This window comes from Bidens hawaiensis, unplaced genomic scaffold (assembly GCF_021521415.1).
Source record: "Bidens hawaiensis isolate Kalapana, Puna unplaced genomic scaffold, B.hawaiensis_p1.1 tig00002553_1, whole genome shotgun sequence".
Classification (NCBI taxonomy): Eukaryota; Viridiplantae; Streptophyta; class Magnoliopsida; order Asterales; family Asteraceae; genus Bidens; species Bidens hawaiensis.
Window position 1 is genome coordinate 2,313,997 of NW_027491139.1, and position 21,031 is coordinate 2,335,027.

The following is a 21,031-nucleotide window of genomic DNA, read 5'->3' on the forward strand; positions in this document are numbered from 1 at the left end:
CTTGATGAATGGGATTCGTGAATCGGCATCTAAGAGGCAAAGAGGAAACACACCAACTAGCGAACTTGGTCGATATAGTGGAGCAAACTATGTTGAGGGCGCAACGGTCGACGAAATTCGCAATATTGATTTGTTGGCTTGGTGGAAAGGTAAACAAAGCGAATTTCTCATTCTATCCGCCATGGCTCGTGATTTGCTTGCCGTACAAGCCTCAACGGTTGCTTCCGAATCGGTTTTTTCTCTTAGTGGGAGGGTGTTATCTATGCGAAGAACAAAATTAACTCCCGAGTCTCTAGAGGTTTGCATTTGCCTAAAGGACCATTTGGATGCGGTGGATCGTGTACAACACAAGGCGAACTTTGAAGACGAAATAACAAAAGAGCGTCATATTCATGATGAGAAGGCGGAGGACGGGTTTTCTTCCGATAACGAAGACGAGGGTGAAGACGAGAATGAAGACGAAGAAGAGTTGTAATTTGTGTTTTTTATTTGTTTTAGTAAAATTATTTGTAACTTGTTCAACTAATATTTAGTTTTGATTTGTTTAATTATAATTACTTTTGTTACTCATGATTAATTTTTTGTTACTTTTTTAATAACGACGAACATTTTATTTATTTAAACAATAACTATTACAAACATTATTAAAACATAAACGATACTAAACATAACAATTAAAACTTAAAAAACAAAGTCCGTCGTTTTAATTCGGGAATACTTATTTTTGGGTTGTAGAGCCAGACGATTCTCCCACTTCCGCTTTTTTAGCATCCAAACTTCTTTTCTCTCGACAATACTTATTCGTATGTTTTCGTAATGTCGAGTTGGACCCTGCTTTAAGAAACTTCGAGCAATATTTGCAACGTGCCATCTCATGTGAGTCGGTTATTAGACACAAATCGTAATGAACCCAAACATCGGGGCATCTTGTTGTTTCGATCACCATAACAACGTCGTCATTAGTTGCCATTTGTTGTCGGTTTAAGCTTAATTGTGTTTTGGAGTGTGTTTTATAGTTTTGGAAGTGGTTTAACAAGTACACACTCATACATTGGTATTTATAGAATGAAAAATGGCTAAATATAGTAATAAAACCGGTTCCAACGGTCAAAAACGGCTATATAGCCGTTGGAACCGGTTTCTAACGGCTATATTGTTTGAATTTCAAAAAAAAACCGGTGGAACCGGTTTTTACGTAATAACCGGTCCGGTTCCAACCCTACCCGGTTCCTAAAAGTTTGCATTTCTGGGCATCGGTTAAGGTCGGGAACCGAACCGGTTCCTGACTGGAACCGGTGTTATTTTCTACCCGGTGTAAAAAAACCGGTTCCGAACCGGTTCGGGTTTTCAAGGTGAACCCGATTTGTGCATGTCTAGTGTGTTAGCCATTAAAAATTAAATTAAAAGATAGGCAAAGCACAATATGTTTAGCCTATGGTATTAGCGTGTGTAACGTGATTTCCTTTCTCATAAAATTGAAGTTCGAGTTATGTAGTGAACAATAATCTTGATTTAAAAGTTTTACATGTTATCCATAAACATTAAAAAATAAGAGATTAGCAAAGTATCGTATATGTTAAAAAGAGGTAATATTAAGTTAAGTTTTCTTAACAGAACGCTTTTAAAAGTATTTATCCGGTTTCATAATTTTTTTTATCTTACTATTATTAATAATTAAATACTCGTATTATAGTAGTAGCAGCCGGAGGGTCCTACAACAGGTCACTTTTTTTTTCCCAATATTATTTTCAACTTTTCAATCTCTAGATCTATTAACTTTTCATTTCTTTTTTATATAAAACAATTTTGATATAAAATTTTTGTGTAGACTTTACTGGGGTATCCTTTTTTTATCGGATTTAGGAACATTAGATTTGTTGTTAGGCATGCTGTGCTAAAGACAGAAGCAGGAAAAATTGTTAAGCACGAAAGACGTGTGTTGTGAATCAACATGTCTTCATTCATTTTGTTTTTAATACATTTGAGTCTCTTGCCCTCGATACTGCTTCGTTTTTAAAAAGAGTTTAGCGGGTCATTCACAGTAACTTAAAGACGCCAAAGAACGATAACTTTGTTTTCGAATTCGTTTTGCCATTCAAAAGAAAGTGGCGGCGCAGTTTGTTGTCCGTTTACCTGTCTCTCTATTGTAATCGAATATTTTTTAGTTAAATAAATTTATGTTTCTGTTCAAAATACTAATAATAATTATAAGTAACAAAGAAATATATTTGAAAACAGTTTTATTACAATAAAAAGCATACACGTGTTGAGAAAAAAAATATATAATAGTTGTGTAAAGGAATAGCGAGTGTTGAGTGGGTATGGGTGGCCTGACTGGAATAGGTCCGTGACAACGAAGGTATGGGCCTGGATGAAATACGCACCTCCATACACAACCACACACATTTAAGGGTTTGCAATGGACCACGTCACATCCTAGTTTACAGTCTCACTAATAAACAATATTACTAGTATAACATACTTTAAATCAAATAACAACCTTTACGTTTGGTGGAAATATCATGAGATTTAATTAATGTACCTACTTTGTGTCGAGTCTTACGTTAATAGTACTGTTTATAAGCCGAATTGACCTGAAGAGGTTTTGCTCGTGCTTAGCTTGTTTACGAACCAAACTAAACCGAGTCAAAATGAGCGAGCATTTTTCATAGGTCTTGAGAGGAGCGTACCTTTGCTCGTGCTTGGCTCGTTTTCAAACCAAACTGAGCTGATTGGCTCGTTTACAAACCGAGCTGATATCAAACGAGCATATTTCAAGTAAGCTACTGCAAGCGAGCGATAAGTGACGAACAATTTAGACAACCCTACTTACATGTAGCAACTTAAATCTTATAGTCTCTTTTATAAATTTACAAAGTATATTATAGTTGATCTAAACATATATAACAATAAATTGAAATCTTACGATCATTTCATTTTTTTTTAATTAAAAATTGAAGTGTGATACCTTTCACAAGATCATGACAATGGCTGACATATTATGTATAGACTTTCTATATTACCAAAATTAAATAAAATATGTGAATTAAAGAAAAAGAACAAAAAATGTGTTAAATATCTATCTATCTATCTATCTATCTATATCGAATCTCTTATCAATTCCATCTTCGTTGTCTTACTTTGTCTTTAGCATTGCATGTGAATTCCTATTGGTTGTTGGCCATCTTTCTTTTCTTAGTAATAATAATTATGAACGACTAGTCCAAAAAGTATATTTTTAAAACTTTTTGCTTCACAAAACATTTAGTGATGTAGATTATGACACATGCTGTATTAACTTCTTCTATTAAATAACTTAGTTTAAGATGCAACATATCTATATAAATGTACTATAAACCATAGCCTCTATTATATTATGGACACTAAGTAACTTTATTATTATTAGTAGTAGTACTAAATACTTATATGAATACGTTAAAAATAATTATAAAAGAAGAAAAAATAATAACTAAATTATCTTTACAAAATTTTAACTTACACATGACTCATGTATTCTCTTTTGATATATATTTAGCTATCTGCATATACATATTTTTTTTTCTGATTTGAATAATAAAAATCTTCCAAGGTATAATACAAAGAACAAAACGTTATCCGCAAAAAATCATGTAACAACCGTATAAATGTTGGTTGAATATATATATATATATAATATAATAAATATATTAATAATATCAAACATTATTTGAATAGTCAATACTTCCATGCTAAATAGTTTTTCTAGCAGTTTGGCATAATGGCAAATGTTTGTCGGTATCACCAAGCATGATATATATATGAGCTATATATTTAAATTTGATTATGCTTTACATTAAACATATGCTCTATATATCTATTCACAACTACTTGATGTACTATACTACTATTATCTATCTATCTATCTAGTTAGTTAGTTTTGTCAGGTCTCCACATTCATTTCTGCCACTAACTAATTACTCTTTTACAAAGCAGTTTTAACTGTCTTCTGTGAATTCAACTGCCTGCTTAAGACTTTAGGTGTGTGTTTTATACTTTTATATATTCAGAATCATGTATATATAACTTTTGTTCTCTTTATTAACTTACGCTTGGTGTTCATATATCTGTGGTGACAGGATGAGAGTGGCGGTGGTTGGTGCGGGCATTAGCGGATTGGCGGCTGCGTACGTGCTTACGAAAGCCGGTGCCGAGGTGGTGTTATATGAAAAGGAAGACTACCTTGGTGGCCATGCCAAAACTGTCACCATGGATGGTGTTGACTTGGACCTGGGCTTCATGGTCTTCAACAGGGTATACATTACTTAATTACAAAAATTTATAAACTGGATTTTTAATTAGACAAACAGTTTTGAAAAATATTTTTAATTAGCTAATTATTTATTAAATATGTAATGTGGAAGTACTTGATAAAGTTGTAGAATGCATATATAATAATTAATAAACTGCTTGTTTATATTAAGTTTGTTAATATTACAACGTAGGTGACATATCCCAACATGATGGAATTGTTTGAGACACTTGGAGTTGATATTGAGCTTTCTGATATGTCGTTCTCGGTGAGCTTAGATGACGGAAAAGGCTGCGAATGGGGCAGTCGGAACGCTTTATCCGGTTTATTTGCACAAAAAAAGAATCTGCTAAATCCTTACTTCTGGAAGATGATTCGAGAAATCGCTAAGTTTAAAGACGACGTTTTAAGGTAGTAGATTTAGATTACATTCCAAATGTTTTATCCGACCGATTTATCTATATGCATATGTATAGGTATCTTGAAGAGGTTAAACACAATCAGGATATTATTGATAACCAAACATTGGGAGACTTCATCAAGTCACATGGTTACTCTGAATTGTTTCAAAAGGCTTATCTTGTAAGTCTTATATATATAACTATTTGTTTTCTTTATGAATAATAATATACTTAATGTCATTTTAAGTTAGAATTTATATAACAGGTTCCGGTATGCTCCTCTATCTGGTCTTGCCCTGCAGAAGGAGTTTTAAGCTTCTCTGCATTTTCGATTCTTTCATTTTGTCGCAATCATCATTTACTCCAGGTATTTTATTGTTTAACAATTTTTAAAAATATCTAAATATTTCATAACATGCATTTGAAAATAATATTTCATCATTGTCGATTTCTTTGGTCAGCTCTTTGGTCGCCCTCAGTGGTTTACCGTCAAATGGCGGTCACAGACGTATGTTAAAAAGGTAATTCTTTATCTTCAAGGTTATAAAATAAATTTTTTCACAAATAAGAACTATATCATCTTAGACTGTTAGTTATATGCTCAAAGGTGAGAGAAGAATTGGAGAACAGAAGCTGCCAAATAAGAACAAGTTGTGCGGTTAAATCTGTCTCAAAACATGATGATGGTAATTATATTTGCATATATATAATGTTTAGGACTCTTCTACTGTTAATGTTATTGATGTTAAAGATTTATTGAGCAGGTCGTTTAATAGTGTGTGAAGATGGATCTGAAGAACGATTTTCTGGATGCATAATAGCCACACACGCACCCGATACTCTCAGGATATTAGGAGAAGAAGCTACATACGAAGAAAAAAAAATACTCGGCGCTTTTAATTATGTTTATAGGTATGCTGATAACAAAAGAACACATTTTAGCCCTCGGGTAGGACCAAGATCGAGTACACTCACATGTGAAGAAATAAATGTGACATAATTCACATGTGAAAAAGATTCAATTTTTTTATCTCATAATTTTTTTATTTTTTTTTGGCAGTGATATTTTCCTTCACCGTGACAAAAGTTTAATGCCCCGGAACCCGTCAGCATGGAGTTCATGGAACTTTCTTGGAACAGTGGACAATCGAGCTTGCTTAACATATTGGCTAAATGCGCTTCAGGTTCATATCATTCATTCGCTTTCATCCTAAATTTAAACTGAACTACGCTTTTTGTATTCAACAATCTAAAATAAAATGCAGAACATTAACGAAATTAACGGGCTACCATTTTTGGTTACACTAAATCCACCCCGAAAACCAAAAAATACGTTTCTGACATGGACAACCGGACATCCGGTCCCATCAGTTGCTGCATACAAGGCTTCACTTTTGCTTAATAATATTCAAGGGAAGAGAGGAATATGGTTCTGTGGCGCATACCAAGGTTAAAACATAAAAAATTAATTCATGTTAGTGAAGCAAAATAGCAAATGTATTTGATATTTATGGATTGTAATTTGATGTTTATAGGTTACGGGTTCCATGAGGATGGACTAAAGGTAAATAACTACTTTAGTACATTTGACATGTGAGCATTTAATGTTTGTAACTTTGTATCGCATGTATCTCAATCTTTTTACATTGTTTCAGGCTGGTATGGTTGCTGCAAACAGCTTGCTTAATAAGAGTTGTGAAGTTCTCAACAACCCTAAACATATGGTACCTTCGTTAATGGAAACCGGTGCCCGGTTTTTTGTTGCTAGGTTCCTTCAAGATTACATTGCTATGGGCAGTTTAATGTGAGTAACACATAATCACTTTTAAACTCAATACATAAGCCAACTTAATACTTAATATATTGTTTAATTTGTATAGATTATTGGAAGAAGGCGGTACAATGTTTGCCTTTGAGGGAACTAGAAAGAAATGCCCTTTGAAAGTTTATTTGAGAGTTCATAATCCACAGTTTTATTGGAAGGTCAGTTAATGCAGCAGTTGTCAAGAAACGGTATCTTTTGTTATAGAAACAGTCCAATAAGTTATACTATTTATCTGTTGTTTTTCAGATTGTTACAGAAGCTGATTTAGGTCTTGCAGATGCTTACATAAACGGAGACTTTTCATTTGTTGATGAAAAGGAAGGTCTTTTGAATATGTTTGTGGTACGATTAATGGTTTTTGGATGACATATAATATAGTAGTTACTCTTTATGCTTCCTTACTGAACTTGTCATGTTTCATAGATCTTCATTTTTAACAGAGATTTACAAAGTTCTGCCTCCGCATCTACTAAGAGGTAGTTGAGTTAGTTAGTTAGTTATACATAACCTTCAACCGAGTTATACACTTCATTTATGGATTATGTCTAATTTTATTAGAGGAGGGTGGTGGACGCCTATGTTTTTAACAGCTGGGGTTGCATCTGCTAAGTATTTTTATCATCATATTTCGAGGCAAAACTCTCTTACTCAAGCCCGAAGAAACATATCTCGCCACTACGATCTGGTACTTCAAATTATATTTCATCGTTTTAAGACTTTAGTTAGCAAACTTAGCAAGCAGTTTAACATATTTCATTTGTGGTGTTTAGAGTAACGAACTATTCGCCCTCTTCTTGGACGAGACCATGACTTATTCATGTGCAATATTCAAGGTGAGAATTTCAACTTTCAGTTATATTTTTCAAATTCTTGTTAAATTTTACTCTTTGTTAATGTAATAGAGTGAAAATGAAGACTTGAAAACAGCACAGATGAGAAAAATCACTTCATTGATTGAAAAAGTGAGTTATTTTGTGTCATTTTAGTTTTTGTACTTAATCTTAATATTAATGAATTCTCTATATAATAGGCAAAAGTTGAAAAGAATCATGAGGTTCTTGAGATAGGATGTGGTTGGGGAACTTTAGCGATAGAGTTAGTGAAACGAACAGGGTGTAAATACACGGGAATCACCTTATCCGAAGAGCAACTAAGATATGCAGAAACCAAGGTGAAGCAGGCTGGCTTACAGGACCGCATCAAATTTCTGCTATGTGATTATAGACAATTACCACAAAATTATAAATTCGATAGAATAATATCCTGGTGAGCGCGAATGGCCTAAAAATATATATAAATTTGCTTCATGACAGTTGCATAATGTATCAATATAAATATTGTATAACATGCATTTGTGCTTGCAGTGAAATGCTAGAAGCTGTAGGGCATGAGTACATGGAAGAGTTTTTTGGGTGTTGTGAGTCCGCGCTAGCCGATAATGGGATATTTGTGTTGCAGGTATGCTGTGGATTAAGAAGTATAATTATGTTATAAATTTATAATAATGACTAATGATAACTTGGGAATGTTTAGTATATATCAATCCCGGACATGAGATATGACGAGTATAGGAGAAGTTCGGATTTTATAAAAGAATACATATTTCCGGGAGGATGTTTGCCTTCATTTAGCAGGGTGACATCAGCTATGGCTGCTTCATCCAGACTCTGGTATTTCCTTTACTTAATTTTGTTTAATTCTTTGACTTAGACTATAATGCTCATATGAAGAGATAATGGCAGTGTGGAGCATGTGGAAAACATAGGGATACATTATTACCAGACACTAAGATATTGGAGAACAAACTTCATGGAAAAGCAAAGGTAAAGATTTATGATAATTAATTACGACTTACGAGTTGTTTCAATGTATATAACTTGACATGACTTGTTTTCTGGTTATAGCAAAATCCTGAGTTTGGGATTCGACCAAAAATTTATTCGAACATGGGAGTACTATTTTGATTACTGTGCTGCTGGTTTTAAGACGCATACACTTGGGGTATATCAGGTAAATTTTACTTCAAATTACACCAAAAGCTTTGCTTATTAACCTGATAAACATATCTGATTATATTGTTGTTTGTTGATTGAAGATTGTGTTCTCAAGGCCAGGAAACATGGTTGCACTACACAGCGGCATTCCCTCCGCTTATTCTTTTCCTTGAATTCAGAATGTAATACATTTTCATTCATCATTCAACTCTGATTTTTCTCTTTCCTTTTGTATGTCTTCAATATTTAAACACAAAATAAAACACAACAAATGGTTGTTTTAAGAAATTTATATACACAGATGGTCACAGCTTTTCAAAATAACAGTTGCAGTCTTCACCGTTCACTGATGCCTCAGTAGAAACATATGTTTGGTCCTTAACACTAACTGTAGTAAAATTATGTTAAATCAATTTAAAATGGTCAGTTTAGCCTCACTAATATAACCCAATTTTCTTTTTCATCTTCATCACTCCACCTCACCCCCTCCTTACACATACCATCCTCATCGACCCCCACCTTCATCACCGGTTGCTCACACCTTCATCACTGGTTGCTCACGTGTCAGTGATCCGTCAGATTCCAGTCAACCATATTACACAAGGTGATCACCTATAAGCAAGTTGTCGTCAAATGTTGAGTTTGTCGCTCTGTTAAAGAGTATCATTCAAATGTGTTACGAAAAAGTTTCCAAATAGGGTGTTGGCGAGAGAGTGACGGCGAGTAAGAAGGGTTCAAATGTTACGTCACTGTCAACCTAGATCAAAATTATGAATTTTAAATATTCACCAGCTTGATTATTTTCTTTTACATTATATTGTGCTATAACTTTCATGAATCATTGAATCCATCTGTTTTGAACACAACTCTTGAATAATGGTATTTTTCTTGATGAAATTTGTGGAGTTTTAAAATTAACATTTAACCTATATATAAATTGTGTTCTGATTTAAAAAGTTGAGATAGCAAATCACTGTAATCCATTTCAGCATATACTAAAATTGACAATAAACTTCATGCCATACAACAAAATTACTAAAAGCACTGCTTCAAACTTCAAACCATACGTGTGACATCCAACAGGCATGGTCTTGTTTAAAAACACAGCAGGAGTGTTCTGTATCAGACGGTTCAGAAGCAGTTGCGGTTGCTTGATCAGCCAACTTTCATGCATCAAAACAAGTATGCAACAAAAACCAAATGTCGTCATAACAATGCGCACTTATTCTTACCATTTTGGTTTGTCTTTGCCTAAATCATATACAGATAAAATGACAAACATGTCCACTTTCTTACTTTAGCCCATCATTTCATATCCAGTCTAATGGACTAATGAAATATGTTAAAATCCTAAAAAATAACCCAAGCAATAACTACAGAGAACCGTGACTTGCAGGTATCAATAACCCTACCTAGTAGTCAAGTGAAAATAATAAAATAGACCCCTTCCTAAATTGACATACCATCCAAAAATGGAAACTCCACCCGAATGATGATGAATGATGAATGCAACGTGTTATGTGTCTTCTTCCACATCAGCATAATCACTTTCAAGCTCCAATTCACCGCTTTCTCTCCTCCTGTACAACACAAGGGCACAGGGGACAAATGATTATGCCATTGTCAAAGTTCAACTACCACTACCATTACCGCTACGACTACCATTATAACTACCGCTATCCACTACAACTAATCAATCAAATCCTTAAGCTAGCTTTACTCCTACAAGAAACTTCTTCTTACTCCTACTTGTATACGACCTCTCACCTGCTAAACACATCAGATAATCCATCCAGCACAGCATTCAAAATGTTAACAAAATTATCTTAAAACACCATTATAGATAACAAAATCTAGTACACACTATAATAAAATTAAGCAAGCCAACACAGAAGCAAATCATTAATCAAAACAAACTACTCAAAAACACTGCTTATTTTAAACCAGCAAAGTAAATAAACTGCAAACTACTGAGAATCAAGCAAGCCAACCAGTCTTGTTGTGGGCATGATTATCCATCCTCAAGAGCCATCATTTTTGCACCCGCAACAGAACAACTGTTTTGCATTCTCCATGATCAAAACCACTGTTTCTAACCCTGTCGAGCTGGAGCACTGCCATAACCGCCATAACCGGCTTGCCCACCATTTCCCTGATCACCTCTCCACCCTGAATTGCCATAACCTGAATTTCCATTTGCATCACCGCCATAACCACTTCCAACATAGTTACCGCCACCACCAGACTGAAAATCAGCGCCAGCACCAGCATTGCTATTTGGACCACTCCCAATACGGCCGCCAACAGCACCATAACCCGCAGGATTACCATACGACCCATCACCACTACCATACCCACCACCATAACCGTACGCTTGATTTCCATATCCAGCAGCTCCACTAGGAGATTGACCTGTAGGTGCCGCTGCTTGCGGACCACCAGCACCGCCAGCAACAGAACCGCCCCATGGAGCATTACCATAAGCTCCAGCACCACCATATCCAGAATTTGGCTGAGCATTCCATGAACTTTGTGCCGGACCAAACGGACCGCTTCCATAAGCAGCACTCGGTGCATTAAGATTTCCATAAGGTGCACCAGCTTGACCACCAAAACCTGGATTCCCACCACCATACCCACCATAACCGTTGTAACCCATTCCATTACTTCCAGGACCATACCCATATCCAGGCGTACCATATCCACCAGACCCATAAGCCGGAAACCCACCGCCATAACTCTTATTCTGCATATACCTACCAGAATCCATTCTACCCTCATAAGAACCCGAATCCCCCCCAGCCCCACCAAACCCTTGATACCCACCACCGCCCATCGACCGCCCACCACCACCACCAGGATTCGCATCCTTCGGAAGCGCCCGTTTCACCTCCACTTGCTTCCCATTCAAATCATGAAACGTCTTGTGCAAAACCCTATCCACCGCTTCCTCCGAATCAAACGAAATAAACCCAAACCCACGCGGTCTGTTCGTCTGCTGGTCATACATTACTACAACATCAGTCACCTGACCATACCCCGCAAAATAATCACGAAACGTCTCTTCACTTAACGTCGCTGGCAAACCGCCAACAAATATCTTCTTCGTCCTCATATTCCCACCACCTTCACCACCCCTACCACCGCTAGGGTTTGCAGCTTTTGATACCTGTTGTTCCTCTCTTGACAACGCTCTTTTAGCCTCAACCTAAACACATACACATATAAGTACATAACCACTAGAATTCGAATCAAATACAAATGAAATTAACGTACTAATTGTCAAAATCAAGTATATATACAAGTAGATTAATTATGTAATTACTCTTAGTGTATATATAATTACTCTATTTGATTCTCACAATTAGCACGTTAATTTCATGAATAATCAATTATCCCTAATTTACAAAATTAGGTTTACAAGATCTAGGGTTTGCAGGATAAATTAACACATACCGTACGGCCATCGATGGTGTGTCGTTCTTGAAGAACAGAGTCGAGAACAGAAGGATCTGCGAAGACGACGAAACCGAAGCCACGTGGACGGCCGGTGATCTTGTCACGCATAATAACAGCCTGTAGAATGTCACCGTAGTTGGAGAAATAGTCCTTGAGCTTATCCTCTGATGTCTCCCATGATATACCGCCGATTAATAGCTTGCCTTGATCTGAATCCATGGGGATGGATTAATGTGTTGTTAGGGTTTGGGTTTGGGAAGTATGGCGGATGGAGGCGATGGATGATGATTGGTCAAAGTGATGAGAGAGAGAATAATAATAATAATAATATTAACAAGTGATTTGGGGGTGGACGGTATTCTTAATCGACGGACCAGATTTAATCTCACAAGATATTTTCACCTCCGAATATATACTATCGCACCTCACACGGTTGTAAAAAACCCGTTAATAAGTCGACTAATTTTCGATTAATCACTTGTTAAATCGGTTGAAACTAAATATATTTGTATGTGTATTTGAAAAACTACATATATATTTGATCCCGGTTAATCGTGATTAGCTGTCAATGAGCTGGTGATGAAGTAGTAAGGAGGGACTTGGCGTTCTGTGTGACTTAGATTCGATCCTTGCACCCTTCATTTAGTTTTTGTGACATCGGATGATGATGAGAGACTAGACAAGTAAGTGACGTTCATTAGTTGGATCCTTGAACTGAACGTATTTTTATCACACCGTACTGGGATGGTGACGGTTTTTATTAATCTCGATTAATCGTTAGTCCGTGTTTGAACGCTGACTAATGTCAACGATTTTTATAACAATGATTACACTTCACCTAGGCAAGTAAAGGTAAAACTTTTATATTTTTGGCCTTTTCTTTTTTTGTTTTGTTTTTGTTTTTTTCTATTTAAGAATGTCACTTTTTTGTTATTAAAAGATTGTTTGGTGCAAAATGATATCGACATGGCTTGATCAAATTAACAACCGATAAAAATAGAAATGATAGATAAGATGGTTGGGGTTCTGCTTTTACCCTGTTTAGCTACTTTTGGTTTAGGTGTGTTTTTTGGTTTTTAAAGTCGATAATTGGAATATGAAAGTGGAATGATTAGATGTTTTCATGATTAATTGTTTATTTCACTTTGGCTGAGTCGGTTTTAACAAAAGTTTGAATTGTTTAACTACAATTTTAGGAAAGTTGAAGTTGTTCAAAACTTTAGTTGATTGAATCTAGGGTTAATATATTTTAATAAACACAGGTTTGGGATTGTTTATTTTAAGCAACTTATAACCTATTAATTTTTAGAAAAATTAAAAGGTGTTTGGTATTGTATGTTATTGTGTGTTATTATAAGAGGGTAAATTAATAAGTTTCAAACTTGTATCTTATTAACTTATAGAGAAAATTATAAGAAGGTAAAATAAGGAAATCCTAAACACCCCCTTAGTTGCTACCACTCCCAACTAATGAGTTTACCACCACCAATCTATACTTTAAACTTGTTTTCCTGTATTACTCCCCAAACTAACCAAACACTAACTTGGTTAGTTCAGGGACAAAAATTGTCATTCTACCAAGTTGAATGGGGACTTGCTGTCATAACCCCAACTACTACACCATTTCCGGTCATCATCTTCGGCAATTCATTCGATAGTTGGGGTTAGTAAAATCCAATAAGCCTTGAATCTATATTAAAACATGTTAGTTAATACGACGATATTTCTCAATGACTAGTTTTTAAAAAGTAAAAGCTCATACTGAACAAGTATTGAAAATCATCGTACTCAATATATCCCACCAATAGCAAAGCTATGGTAGGGTCTGAGGAGGGTAAGATGTAGACAGCCTTACCTCTACCCCATAGGGATAGAGAGACTGCTTCCGGTGAGACCCTCGGCTCGATAGTAGTTTTGCATCAAGCCTTGGACATAAGACACATGACACCTAACCATCGGGACACCGACCGATTGGTGCATGTACCCTTGTCTTTCGGCTATCAACGCCACCACATGATGCCTGATTAACCTTCCGTCACTTTTAACATTATTTTCACGAACTAAGCAAAATAACGTCAAAATTAGTGCAATTTCACTTTTGCCTACCCGAGGGTTCACACATATATACATTATATGTGTGAACAAATATTGAAAATATAGATTGTAATGTTCATTTTCTTTATCGAATGATATCATACTTTTATTAATTATTTGATATGCATCTATTTTTGCATTGTATTTTATTTATGCGACTGAAGTGACCCAAATATAAAATTCAGACATCAGGTTAAAGAAATCCAAGCAATTGTAGGTGTCATCCGTTCTATTGTATGTATAAAGCAACCTGTGTTGGTTTGGTTAGTTTAAAAGGTACACTCGTCTCCTGAAGATCTACAATATGTTACATATGCGAGCCTCGTCATCAGCTTCACTACAACTCTACAAGCAGGACAAAACAAGAAGAATATGCGATTGGTATGAATTAAATCAACAAAATGTGTCATTAAATGAAGCTAGAGGAACATCCGAACATGTACATCACATATCATTCATTACATTGAAACTAGAAGAACATGTATGAGGTTTACATCTTTTAAGGAAGACCAAAAACCCCTTAACCTGTCACTATCTAGTATCTACAGTGCAAGCTAAAGAGCATCTTCCCACATTAAATACATTTGTTTTGCTTGCACGTTGCAAGTAGTTTGAAGGTTATTTGTAGATAAATTCAATCACATTTTAAAAAAGACAAGAAAAAAAAAAGAATAAATGTTAATATTATTGGCCATGTATTGTTTCTATATTCTTGAATGGTTATTGGTAATTACAACAAAATAAACATAGGAGAAACTAATAATATTTTCATGAAATAAAAAACAAGTGGTACTAGTACCACCAAGAGGGAAGAGAATATAGTCATATACCATTGAATTTAAAACAAGTACACAACAAAATCAACCTAAATTATAAGCCACCAAAGTACATGTGGCTCTCAAGAATTCTAAAACCTCGTATATACATAAACCTATCAACACACATATCTTACCTCACACTTCAATGGCAACTTCATCAATCTCTGCGACCGTGCTTTCTTCTTCCTTCCATGGAAGTTGGGGAACCTCCATAGCCGGTGAAGACTATTCCGCCATGCTGGCTAAGAGCTCCGTTGCACCAACATGGGTCAAAGTTGGGAAACCGTTACGTTATGGACCGATGATGGGAAATGTGAATGAAGGTAAAGGGGTTTTTGCTCCATTGGTGGTTGTCACACGTAATATCGTTGGCAAAAAACGTTTCAACCAGCTTAGAGGAAAAGCAATTGCGTTACACTCACAGGTACACACTTGTCTGAACGACAATACATGTATGATTGATTTCAAAAACGAACTTTAATTCAATGTAATTTTGTTTCAGGTAATCAACGAGTTTTGTAAAACCATAGGCGCGGATACAAAGCAAAAGCAAGGCCTCATTCGTCTGGCCAAAAAAAATGGAGAAAAGCTCGGGTTTTTGGCTTAAATTTATACACAACACACATGTAGTTTGTATCAAGATTTCTCATCTTAATTGTAATATCTTCTCAACTCAACAGTTTCTTTGCTATAACATAGACCAATATAATACGGATAATTGTGTCATTTGCTTGTGAATAAAACCAAAAAAAAAAAAAAAAAGTGGTATTGAATGTAACAAGTGAATCTTGTTTATGTTCGGTATATGGTTTTACTCATTTCGGTGATTTTGGAACGAAGACAGAGGAGGACAGGGCCAACAGGCTATTATGTTGTCCGCCCAATTAGGTTTATGAATTGTGGCTCAATATAACAAAGCAAAGAAGTTGAATTTTAATTTCTCAAGTATAATATTATTGGATATGATTAAGTTAAGCTTAATGTCACTGGCCCGTGTGGTGTTTGAAGGCCAACCGATCCCTCTTGCTTATAATTAGGGTCCTTTAGTTTCGTCCGCCTTCGACTCATTAGGCAATCAATCGCAACTCACGACCAATGATGCGTTCAATTACTCCGTAACATTATTTTCGATTACAATGACTATTTTTTCATTCCTATTTTATAAATTTATTCGAAGTTATATAATATTACTTGAGCTTTATAAAAGATCGGTATTAAAGTGATCTTTCCTTCATTTAAGAAATATGACTCGTCCTTTTATACATATAGTTTTAGACTTCTAAAGTCATATATAGAGTAATAACTTGGGATAAGCGGATTAGACAAGATTTACTAGACTTTCAGTTTTCTCCAAACATGATCGAGAATAGGAAATTATGGAGAAATGGGATTAGGGTTAAGTGACTTTATGGGGAGGGTACAGTTTTGATGTAGCTATGCCTACGATTTCTTATTTTTTTTATTTTATGTTATTGGTAACTTACTATTTACTAATGCAATATTTTTTCATGCATATATTGTTTTTGTTATTTAGATACATAATTTCTAAAAAATATTTCTTGTTCATATATCATTTTTGGAGCTCTTGTCTCGCTATAAATATATTTCTATTCTCTAGGATAAATGTACGGTGTGTTTACATTTCACTCTCCCAAGACATAACTATGTGCTTCTCGCAAACATAGATTTGTGATTCCTTTTGAGTTGAGTCTTACATTTTGGTTATAGAATAATGTAGGCCATGTCTTTTGTGTTTAAGTTTTAATGTGTCTTCAGGGTTATGTAGACAAAGGGGTCACCAAAAATTCAATCTTTCCCGTCTTAAACTAGATATTAAATTGTGTCCTAAGTATTTTTAACTAAACATTTACCCAACTAATGTACGCACATCATTAAACGTGAAAATTGTAGTTCTCGTACGTCAACAAAATTGTAAAAATTGTTGTTTTTAATAACCAACATCAATTTCTACATTAGTGTAGCTCTTGGTTTTCAATACTAAATGTGAAGTTATCAAAGCCACATACAACACAACATGTACAACCCAATTCTTATATTCATCTTAGGGCATCCACTAACACTAACTACATTTTCACCAAAAACTAAAACCAATGTCTAATTAAAGAAATCAAATGTCCATTCTCATTTTATTCAATCCATCCAAACATAAGATCACATCACAAAAATACAAAATACAAATTTGGAAACAAACCAAAAAAGCCAATTGCTTTGGATTGCATGCAAAAACAAGTGAAGGAAGATGTTTAAGCAACATAGTAAAGAGAATTTGGGAGCTTAAATGTCCTTCTAGCAGTTGGGAATCCTCTAATACTACTCCATTGGTCTCCCAATATTCCCCAAATACGGTAACCATTTTTGATCAACTTGTTCCTTACACCCGCCTTGTATTCTTGAACCGTTTTACATTCGTCTTCCTCGCTCCTGATTCGATAACACCAAACACAAATTCTTAAGTAGGTAATCAAATCAAATTAAATCAAATCATCAAGACATACACATGCGAATGTGTGTATGTAAAAGACATAAAGTTTGCATACCTTAGATAAAGACTCTTCCAACCATAGAATCCAACATCAACAAGATTGTCAATAGTGGCAGATCTTAAATGTTCTCTTCTAGAAGAAACCAAAAAGATTTGTATTCCTTTTTTCTTAATATCATGGTACAAGTTTAAACTACACTCGATAGCGGTCGCCTTCCCTTTGCTCATCCATTCTTCAAGACCAGTCACATTCAATGTCTCCCCACTAAAAATTAAAACTTGTTGATTGTTAGTAAACTTTTATGATGATGAAGATGTTAATGATGATGAGATTAAGATACTAACTTACCCGTAATCATGTTTCTTGTAGTAAGGGACGGTTGATAACAAGGTGTCATCAATGTCAAAGATCCAAGCATCTTTGCCATCATTCTTTAGATCGCAAAGGGTGTTGAGGTATACCGAACATTCATCTATGGTGGCTTCTGAGTCAGCCTTGTATTGGGTCCCGGTCATGTACTTTCCAATGTAACTAGTACATTCGGATGGAACGACTGAGAAATCGCGAATGTTGTTCAACTCAACATTCATTCTCCAGCCCTCACAAAAGTTCTTTAAGGTTATTTGGAGACCAGACTTTGTCCTCGTCCTCTGGTTCATGATGTTCCAGTCTGCAGCCGATGTTGTTAACACGCCGGCAAGGAACAATGTGGCTAACAACAGACTGCATCTGGCCATTTTTTAGTGACAAAGATCTCTCTAAATGACATGGAGAATGAGTTTAGTTTAAATAGGCTTAAGTTATTGTTATTTAATTAGAAAGGTGGGGTCACACGAGTGTTGATGATTAGATAATTAATCAGATAATTGATTGGTTGTACAAGAAATGGATAATAAAGAATGTCTATTTGTATTTATTTTGACAAGCTGGAGGCACGTTACTAAATATTATAACATTGTCAACTCAAACATCGTGCCCTCAATTAAACATTTGACCAAATAATGTAATGTTTTCCAGCTCAACAATTTCATTATCCATCAAATGGCATATAGATGCAGCAAAGACCTTTCTTTAAATATATATAGTCTTCTCCATGTAAACTGGACAATAGATGACAAACAATAAACAAAATGTCCAAGCGATGAAGCGAATATGGCCGAGAGGGTTAACTAAAGGTCCAAAATTCGTTGTACTTAATGAAAAAGAAAGTGGTGTTTTACAAAGGGAAACAACTTAAACAATGACATTAGCTGCAAGGAGTAGTACGTATATGAGCTTGAAAAACATAAGCACAGCCATAACCTATAGTTATATATGAACCTATCTTGTTATTTTTTTCAGCAAAACAAATTTAAGAGCCATGCTATAACAAAAAAATACCTAACCAAATTCTAGCTAAAGAGTATCATATCATTAATTACTAGTATTAATTGGCCAAAAATGTTAAAACAAAAACAAAAATTTACTAAACATGGTCCATTCAAGTCTATACTATCCAAATGTGAGCATGACAAGCATTTAGATATGTAACATTATACCTGTTAAATCATATAAACAAGCAACAATACTGACAAATAATGTACATAAATTATGTCTAACACATAAAAATCATTTTTAAAGAAGCAACCACATTGAAGTTTATAGGTGCAACAAACACTTAATTACTAACACTCATTTTAACCAAACACATAAACAAGATAAAAGTGAGTATAGTATATGTAACCTTCAAAGTACATGAAAACACCCTCCTTTCGGTGCCACGACTTGCGTTGTCTGACAATAACAGCCGCCGGCATGACCTTTTTATGAAGATCAGGCTTGCCTTTCTTGACAGTAGCCATGCCATGTCACCCGTACAAAATTTTGTTTTAGTGTTACATATTAGTGTATTTTAAAATCGAACCCGTAGAAATTTCAGTAACGAAAGGAATAAATTTTGTCTAAGTGATAAACAATCGGTCGTCTGTCCCTCGAAATTTTCTGAACCCGTAGGAATAAATTTCTGGCTACGCCACTGCCCACATAACCTCCTCGTCCTGAACACAGTTGTTCACAAATGTTTAGTCGTTAACTATGAAAAGTAAATCAGACATTGAAGATGGGGATTATGGGCTCGATGTGGCCCAGTGGACTGGCCCATTTTTCATCTTTATATGATTGTTGTGGTCGTTACTCGTTAGGACTCAAAAGGAGTCTTGGAGAGTTAAGAGGTGCATAAATCGGGTTTGGGGCCTAACGTGGTTCGGGTTAGGCCCAACCTGGGTTTGCTTGAAACCGGTTTATAAGGGAAAGCCAACGTTGGTTTGGGTTTAATCGGTCTCAATGAGAGTTTTCAAACCAGTCACAACTCTACAATTCGGGTCAGGTCCAAGCTCGATTAAGAAAATGTTTGATTCGGGATGAAACCATCAATCCGTATTTTATTCACCTCTAGTTGTTGATGAGAATTGGGGCCACACAAGACACCTACTTGACATCTAAGGTTGTCCTCTATGTTGAGGGGCTTCGAAGCCCCTCCCCAGTGCCACGTCAGCGCCACGTAACCACCGGGGGCTTCGAAGCCCCCAACCAATAATATCCCGCTATGGTTTAATGCCAATTGACGCCCATATATATAAATATATACATATATATCATATATGTATGTGTGTGAGAGGTTGAGAGAGGAAAGTGAGGGCCCCACCAATTTGTTCAACCGCACCGGCCGTTCAAAGGAGCCCACCCTCGCCCCCACCATCCGTCCGCGCCCCCTGCGGTGTTCGCCGCCCTCGGCGCCCAAAAAAATCCTCCATCCGCGCCGATAACGAAGAGTCTAATGTGTCATTTCAACAAAACTTGAAAACATGGGTGTCATTTCATAATTAATAATATGTTGACTATGTCAACCATTGTCACTTTATTATTCAATAGAATCATGTTTATTGTATAATGTGCTTAAGATTTTTTTAAAATACTGTATTTATAGTCTTTTTATCAAAATGCATATGTGCATATACACTATACATACAAAACTAATTTAGAGAAAATAAAATTAAATATGTGACAATAGATGAACCTTTTTTTTCAATTTACTTTTTTTAATTGAAGCACTATCTCTACGTGTTTGTTTAATTCTTATGGTTTTCAACATAGTTTTGGCTTGAAATGAGCGCGCCTATTTAACAACAATGGTTAAATACACACATAATGCCCTGCTTGGGTGCGCGCATATAATGTGTATATGTGTGAACTCTCAGGTGGGCTAAAGTGAAATTGCACTAATTTTGACGTTATTTTACTAATCTCGTGAAAATAACGTTAAAAGTGGCGGAAGGTTAATCAGGCATCATGTGGTAGCGTTGATAGCCGAAAGACAAGGGTACATGCACCAATCGGCCGGTGTCCCAATGGTTGAGTGTTATGTGCCTTATGTCCAAGGCTTGATGCAAAACTACCATCGAGCTGGGGGTCTCACCGGAAGCAACCTCTCTATTCCTACGGGGTAGAGGTAAGGCTGTCTACATCTTACCCTCCTCAGACCCTACCATAGCTTTGCTATTGGTGGGATATACTGAGTACGATGATGATGATTATGATGGTTAAATACACACATGGTTACATACATGAAACTGTCATGATTAGAATGTAATTATAACTTAAATATATACA

At 35.6% G+C, this 21,031-nt stretch overlaps 4 protein-coding genes across 7 annotated transcripts; 2 read left to right on the top strand and 2 right to left on the bottom strand.

Moving 5' to 3' along the window:
• The first annotated feature begins 3,855 nt into the window (after positions 1–3,855).
• Positions 3,856–8,772, top strand: LOC143620373 (uncharacterized). Of its 3 annotated transcripts, XM_077092081.1 has the most exons (24): positions 3,856–4,017; positions 4,116–4,290; positions 4,482–4,699; positions 4,765–4,870; positions 4,955–5,056; positions 5,151–5,210; positions 5,297–5,375; positions 5,454–5,601; positions 5,750–5,873; positions 5,955–6,138; positions 6,225–6,253; positions 6,345–6,493; positions 6,570–6,672; positions 6,761–6,856; positions 6,938–6,990; positions 7,073–7,199; positions 7,285–7,347; positions 7,417–7,476; positions 7,545–7,780; positions 7,879–7,972; positions 8,048–8,184; positions 8,257–8,337; positions 8,419–8,524; positions 8,610–8,772. In XM_077092081.1, exons 2-24 carry the CDS (start codon positions 4,117–4,119, stop codon positions 8,679–8,681), a joined length of 2,601 nt encoding a protein of 866 aa, XP_076948196.1. In that variant the 5' UTR covers positions 3,856–4,017; position 4,116; the 3' UTR covers positions 8,682–8,772. The 3 variants fall into 3 exon arrangements, with proteins under 3 accessions (XP_076948196.1, XP_076948197.1, XP_076948198.1); XM_077092082.1 differs by lacking the exon at positions 3,856–4,017 and having other exon boundaries at positions 4,057–4,290; XM_077092083.1 differs by lacking the exons at positions 3,856–4,017; positions 4,116–4,290; positions 4,482–4,699 and having other exon boundaries at positions 4,844–4,870; positions 5,275–5,375.
• Positions 8,773–9,445: 673 nt separating this feature from the next.
• LOC143620375 (heterogeneous nuclear ribonucleoprotein 1-like) lies at positions 9,446–12,347 on the bottom strand. 2 transcript variants are annotated; one of them, XR_013151328.1, is made up of 3 exons: positions 11,965–12,347; positions 10,500–11,716; positions 9,446–10,088 (listed from the first exon to the last, which is right to left on the bottom strand). XR_013151328.1 is itself a non-coding variant. In XM_077092084.1 (2 exons), exons 1-2 carry the CDS (start codon positions 12,184–12,186, stop codon positions 10,601–10,603), a joined length of 1,338 nt encoding a protein of 445 aa, XP_076948199.1. In that variant the 5' UTR covers positions 12,187–12,347; the 3' UTR covers positions 10,095–10,600. The 2 variants fall into 2 exon arrangements, 1 of the variants encoding a protein (XP_076948199.1); XM_077092084.1 differs by lacking the exon at positions 9,446–10,088 and having other exon boundaries at positions 10,095–11,716.
• A 2,550-nt stretch (positions 12,348–14,897) lies between these two features.
• LOC143620206 (protein PROTON GRADIENT REGULATION 5, chloroplastic-like) lies at positions 14,898–15,560 on the top strand. Its single transcript, XM_077091940.1, has 2 exons — positions 14,898–15,303; positions 15,382–15,560. The coding sequence occupies exons 1-2, from the start codon at positions 15,025–15,027 to the stop codon at positions 15,484–15,486; spliced, it is 384 nt and encodes a 127-aa protein (XP_076948055.1). The 5' UTR covers positions 14,898–15,024; the 3' UTR covers positions 15,487–15,560.
• Positions 15,561–17,033: 1,473 nt separating this feature from the next.
• On the bottom strand, positions 17,034–18,217 carry LOC143620207 (acid phosphatase 1-like). The gene is made up of 3 exons (XM_077091941.1): positions 17,732–18,217; positions 17,438–17,647; positions 17,034–17,321 (listed from the first exon to the last, which is right to left on the bottom strand). Exons 1-3 carry the CDS (start codon positions 18,118–18,120, stop codon positions 17,144–17,146), a joined length of 777 nt encoding a protein of 258 aa, XP_076948056.1. The 5' UTR covers positions 18,121–18,217; the 3' UTR covers positions 17,034–17,143.
• Positions 18,218–21,031: the final 2,814 nt, after the last annotated feature.